A 6,000-nucleotide genomic window follows, 5' to 3' on the forward strand; every position below is an offset into this window, starting at 1 on the left:
TACAGGTCTAACAATTCAAAGAAATAACTGGAAATTATCTCAATCCTTGATGTACAGAGCCACAAAGGCTTATGAAGAAATAAAGCATTATCCTAAATACATTTTAACCAGAAAGAAACCATGGCACGTTGACGTTTAGTTGACTTAATTCAACTGTCTACCTGACTCCTGGTTTAAGAGAGATTTCCCAAGTATAAACACTGCCATAGTTGTTTGTGTTTTTAAAAAGGCCTTTCAAATGATGAATATCTTTGACCTCCTTAAAAACTAAAAAGGCAAGCACTAGATTTTAATCTAGTAAAGATTTTCAAATAATCCTTGACCCTGATGTCAGCTGCTACCCATGACCTCTTTAGAGATGTTCACAACAAAGGTCAAAGTGCCCCAACCCCTCCTAAAGAAAAGGCAGCTGGATGAGGAACACATTCACTCCATCCTTCTTCTCAATCTCCACTGGAATCTACCCATGATGCCATATGTAACTATATATAAGCATAACAAAGATGCAAATTAAATAGAAGTGTAGGAAACAGATTTAAAAAAAAAAAATCAAAAATCTGCACCAGAATTTTAAGCAAATTACTACTAAACTTCCTCAAACTTGGAGTTTCACTATTACAGCAGTCTCAGTGTTTGTGCATGTTTTCCCCCATCATGTACCAGCTTTATTTCCTTTTATTAGCATAAAGACACTGAACCATAATTAAAAACTTTTATTAGAGAAAGATACAAATTAAGAGACCTGAATACTTCCCAGATCCAAAACTTCACCATTAGGACATTCCTAATATAGAACATCATTTTCTTTGATGATCTTGAAACCAAATAAAGTCAGATGCTTACAAAAACAGTGATCTCAACTATTTCTGATCTCCTTCAAAACCAGCAATACTCAATTTTAACTTAAAGACATATGAAAGAATCACACTAAATGTCCTTATCCCTTAATCAGATTATGTAAAATGAGTTGCCAAATATCATTTATGCAAAATGAAAGACAATCTGAATGTATGGGAATGGAAAAACATTGCTTTTTCAGACGGAACATTTTTTTCCAGGTTACTGACATGGATAGAGAGCTGGGGTAAAATCACAGCACCTGTGTATATAACAGGTTTTGTTTGAACTCCAATTTTCATTCTACTCATCTCCCACCCCCAAGATAGCACCACAAAAGGATCGCTTTTCCTTTAGCGACACAACCAACACACACACAAACTCATATCCAAAAGCAAGGGATAACCAGACAACCTCTGGACCGAGACTCCCAAAGCAAACTATTGATCTGCCTTTCCTATCACTCAGGCCTGGTACTTAGTGAAAACTGTAAACACATGAATAGCAGGCTGAGAACAGAAATGTGGAAAAATGCTAAAGCTAAAATCTTGGCTCTGAGGGTGTTCATAACTCCAGGAACAGTAGAAAAGACCCAACCCCATTAAAAATTCTACATAAAATCAAGGAGATTTTATGTAGACTAGTCACTAGTCTCCTGGTGTTTGGAACTCTAAGAAAGAAAGCAGCCAATGAATTTGGCTTGGGATGTCTTCTTTGGCTTGAGCAAGACCATCCGACGAATCATTCAGTTCCAAGAAAGCAAAATTCCTACTTTCAATTCCACATTCTCAAGACAGTTCAGGACACTGTACTCAGGTGAGACAAATCACATTCACAGCAAAGACAGCTTTATGGAGCCTCTGGAACTTCTGGTCTGGAACTAGTACTCTGTAACTTGGGGGCTTCCTAGGACCAAAGAACACCCAAAGAAAACCTAAAGGTTAGCGTGATCCAGCATGCAACACAATAAATTTAAAAAAAAAAAAAAACTGCTAAGTGCTGGGGCATCTGCTGAAGGCGAGGGACGTTTCAAAGGACTACTGGCAGTCAGCTAAGCCAGGACGATCTTACTTTGCATTTTCCTGTTCATCAGTATGGAGAGCCATTAACAAAATCATCGGGCCCTTGCTCACTGGTTTTTATAAGAAAATGCTTCTAGCGGTTTCCCATCCGCCCACTCAAGACAAGGCCAAGCCTAAACTTTCAAACCTTAAGGAAGGTAGGAAAGTCAGTCAGCCAGCCAGCCAGACGCAGGGCTAGGAAGAGTATGGAGAGGGAGGGAACGAATCATGTTTCAAAACAAAGGCTCCACAAGGAACTGCATGTCAACCCCTCCCCACTCTCCAGCGTTCAAGCCTGCGAGGCTGGGCCTTGCTTTTTAAAAACAACAAAAAGTCACAATTATCCAGCTCTGGGTCGTTCGCTACATTTGTACAACCACTTGCTGAGAGTGGTGCGCTTCTTCCCCATCTCCTCCCATAGGAAAAACCAGGTTTAAAGGCTGTCTAGCCCAAGATCCCACAGTGGAGCCTCAATCCAGGTCGCTCCGGGTTCAGGCCCGGCCAGCACAAGCCGGGCGCGGGCTGGGGGGTCCCGGGTGCCAACCCCGCGCCCCGCGCCGGGCTGGAAGGAGGAGGGCGGCGCGCCCCCGCTAGGACCCTACCTTCTTTCACTCCCGGCAGCTTGGACTGGTCGATACTGATTTCAGCCATGTTGGGCCGGGGTCCTGCCTGCCCGCCTGCCGCTCGCCGCCCTCCCTCCCTGCCGCCGCCGCCGCCTCCGCCTCCGCCGTGGGCCGGGAGCGCAGTAACACGAGCGCCCGGCGCTGCGCAAAGTCAAACGAGCTGAGCGCGCGGGCCCAAGCGGGGCGAGGACGGGCGACAAAGGCGGCGGGAGACCTGCCCCGCCAAGGCCACCTGCTCCGCGACCCCGGCCCGGATTACTAGCAAATAGCCGGATTCCGGAAATGGACCCGGGCGGTCCGGTACGGAGGGAGAGAGGAGACAGAAAGGAAGCAGGCGAGCGAGCTGGCGGGCCGGGCTGGCGGGGGAGGGGAGCTGCAGGTCCGGAGCCGCAATCGCAAGTAGCTGGCAGCCCACAGCCCTCCCCGCCGCCGCCTTCCCCCCCCCCGCCCCGCGCCCCGCGCCCCTTTGTGCGCCCTGGGCGCGCCCCAGGCTAGGGCCCGCCGCGTGCCCGCCCCCGCTGCGTCTTTAGGTGGAGCTCTGTCCTGAAGGCCTAAACCTAAAGGCCACATGGGTCACCTGACCCATAATCATTGCTGTCAGTTGTGTTGTGGGCTCTGGTTCTGGGATTAGAATTTCCACAGGGTGCCTCACCACTCACTATGTCTCAGGTAGGCTTTTTTTTTTTTTGTACCCAGGATTAGAAGGGAAATAATATATGTGCATAGAAAACCTCTAATACAATCAACAGAATAACAAACTGATAAAATTCGTGGCCAGTTTAGAGAAAAGAGTAAAGTGTTCACAACCATCTGGGAGAATTGAGTCATTCATCAAAAACGCATGAATATCTACCAAGTTTAATGTTAGGCAGTGGAGGTGATAATGACATATGTCAGACTTATCACTACAATTAAAACATTTCTATCTCCCTGAAATAGGCCTTTCCTGTTTCATCTCCTGGCAAAAAAAATTCCTGCTGTTCGGAAGCTGTGCCTTTTCCCCCTCCTCAGGGGTGTGCTTTCTTATCCTACACTTGTGCAATAGTGGCGCCTCAGCACCACCAATCTCACCAGCCCCTCACCCACCCATGTTTATCAAAGAGTGAGTGTGTAATCAAGACAGGTCAAGCAGACTGTCCCATTGGGCTTATTATACAAAAAAGAGATATATTAAGTGTTCCATTTCCTGAGGATAGGAACTGCCCTCACTAGTAGACAATGGAGCCAAACTGACCACAGAAGCAAAGGCATGAGAAACGGAGATGAATAATGGTCTTTCCAAAGACCAAAAGAAAAAAGTTTCATTTTAATTTGACAAAATAGGCAAGTTGTAAACTATCGAGAATTTACAAGACTTTCTAGGCCAGAGGATGGCTACCTACAGTCCACACACCAAATCCAGCCTACTGAATTTGAATTACTATTTTGTGTACGTTTAAATTATTTTATTTTAAATGGCTACATAGATATGACATATTTTCAATTTTGCCTCATAAGCCCAAATTCTATAATTCTATCAGCCCCTTTACTGGGAAAGTTTGCTCCAAACTGTGCTAGGCAGAAAGAAAGTTCAGTAAGTTAAACCTGTGAATAAGAAGGAGGTAATATGAGAAAAGTGAGTTTGTGGGTTTTTTTTAATGGTCCTGCTAACTATTGACCTATTTTTAACCTCCTTTGGTTATAGAGCTTATTTATAGCGGCAGTACTTTCTGTTTCCTCCCTAAATCTATTGTTTTCACTTCTCTACCAAGCTCTGCCTTGGGAGGCAGACATCATTAGATAAGTCATCAGGCCCCCTTGCCTTCTGGCTTCCTGTTGAGTTTATACAATGAGAAATACTGGCAGAAGGTCACAAGGTCACAAGGCAGGAGAGAAATATCAGTGCATGTATTACATTCTTCTTCCCCTATGCTAAACTCAAATATGGCCATGGTTGTGTCATTCTGTGACTAATGCCTGTCCCTAGGCCTCTTCCATAGCAAAACTTTATATTTTGTTTTCTGCAGTTCTGGGAGTTGGACTTAGGGACTTGCGCTTGCTAGGCAGGTGCTCTTGAGCCATGCCCCCAACCCTTTTAGCTCTGGTTATTTTTGAGATAAGGTCTTATTTTTTGCCTAGGCCAGCCTAGATCTCCATCCTCCTACTTATGTTTCCTGCATAGCTTGGATTACAGGTACACACTACCACTCAGATTTTTTTGTTTATCTGGGGGAGGATCTCTTCCTTACTTTTTACCCTCAAGTTGAGATCCCCCTGATCTCTGTCTTCTGAATAGCTGGGATTGCAGGTGGAAGCCACCTGGCCTGCCTCTCCAGGGTTTCTAAAGATGACATTTCCTTCTATTGCCCCTTAGGACTAGGGGGATAACGGCTTCCCACTGTAGATAGTTCCCTTAACCTTGCCAAAACCTCAGTAACTAGTCCTTTCATTACATTCTTTTCAGTTGAAACATTTTGATTGTGACTTTTTTCTTGTCTAAAATCTGATACACTAAGATATGCCAAAAGGTCACTGCTTTGCTTTGTTTAAAAAAGTCATTTCTGGTCTGGATATGAATGAATATATATCTGAAAAAAAAAAAAAAGCCTGTTGTTTAGGGCATGCCTACTGATTGCTGCCTTCAAGAGAAAAAGTTGTGAAAAGGACCCAGAATCCCCATCTAGTTTCTAGAGCAGATGACCAGGAAAACCCCCTGCCTACTTGGGCTTTCCCTGTCTGACTCATCCCCCAACATGAGCATACAATTAGAAGTCAGGTTATAGAATCTGACACCTTCAACAGAAGACTGAAAGCAGCATGGGTAATAACTAAAGATTTTTTGAGAATTTAATTAATGGGAGGTGGATATATGGTAAATTCCTATAACTAATTTATATCTTTTCATGTCTTCATATGTCAATTTCACAATAAAAAAAAAAAAACCACTGGAGCAGGCCTCCCAGAGGGAGTATAAATCCCTAATGTGGAGCAGATCTCAAACAAGTAATTCAGGATCAAATCACAGCTTGAATTATACAGTGAGAACCACTAATTGACTTTTTAAGATAATACACACTTTCTATTTTAAGAAAGATAAACCATTATATTATCAGAAGCAATCTACATGTCCACTGAAATCCCCATCAAAACTCCAATGATGTACATCACGGAAATTAAAAAATCAACCCTAAAGTTCCTATGGAAGCACAAAAGACTAAGTACCCAAGGCAATAGTGAGCAAAAAAAAGCAACTGAGCATTGAAGGTATCACAATACTCAACTTAAAACTATACTACAGAGCCATAGCAATAAAAGCAGCATGGTACTAGCACAAAAACAGACATGAAGAGCAATGAAACAGAATAGAAAACCCAGATATGAATCTATGCAGATTTGCCCACCTGATTTTTTAATAAAACCACCCAAAACAAATAATGAAGAAAAGCCAGCTTCTTCAACAATGTTGCTGGGAAAACTGGATATCTACATGCAGAAAACTG

At 43.5% G+C, this 6,000-nt stretch overlaps 1 protein-coding gene across 4 annotated transcripts in view; it reads right to left on the reverse strand.

Annotated features, from left to right (window-relative positions):
* Window positions 1-2,960, reverse strand: part of Ccdc50 (coiled-coil domain containing 50) — a 63,686-nt gene extending 60,726 nt beyond the window's left edge. For 3 of the 4 annotated variants that reach the window (XM_020174044.2, XM_020174045.2, XM_074073520.1), the window contains exon 1: window positions 2,501-2,960. In XM_020174044.2, the coding sequence (XP_020029633.1) occupies window positions 2,501-2,549 (49 nt within the window). In that variant the 5' untranslated portion in view covers window positions 2,550-2,960. Of the gene's footprint in view, window positions 1-1,609; window positions 1,744-2,500 lie in introns of all 4 variants that reach the window. The other variant, XM_074073521.1, reaches the window with a different exon arrangement.
* Between the last annotated feature and the right edge of the window lie 3,040 nt (window positions 2,961-6,000).

This window comes from Castor canadensis, chromosome 5 (genome assembly GCF_047511655.1).
Source record: "Castor canadensis chromosome 5, mCasCan1.hap1v2, whole genome shotgun sequence".
Lineage (NCBI taxonomy): Eukaryota > Metazoa > Chordata > Mammalia > Rodentia > Castoridae > Castor > Castor canadensis.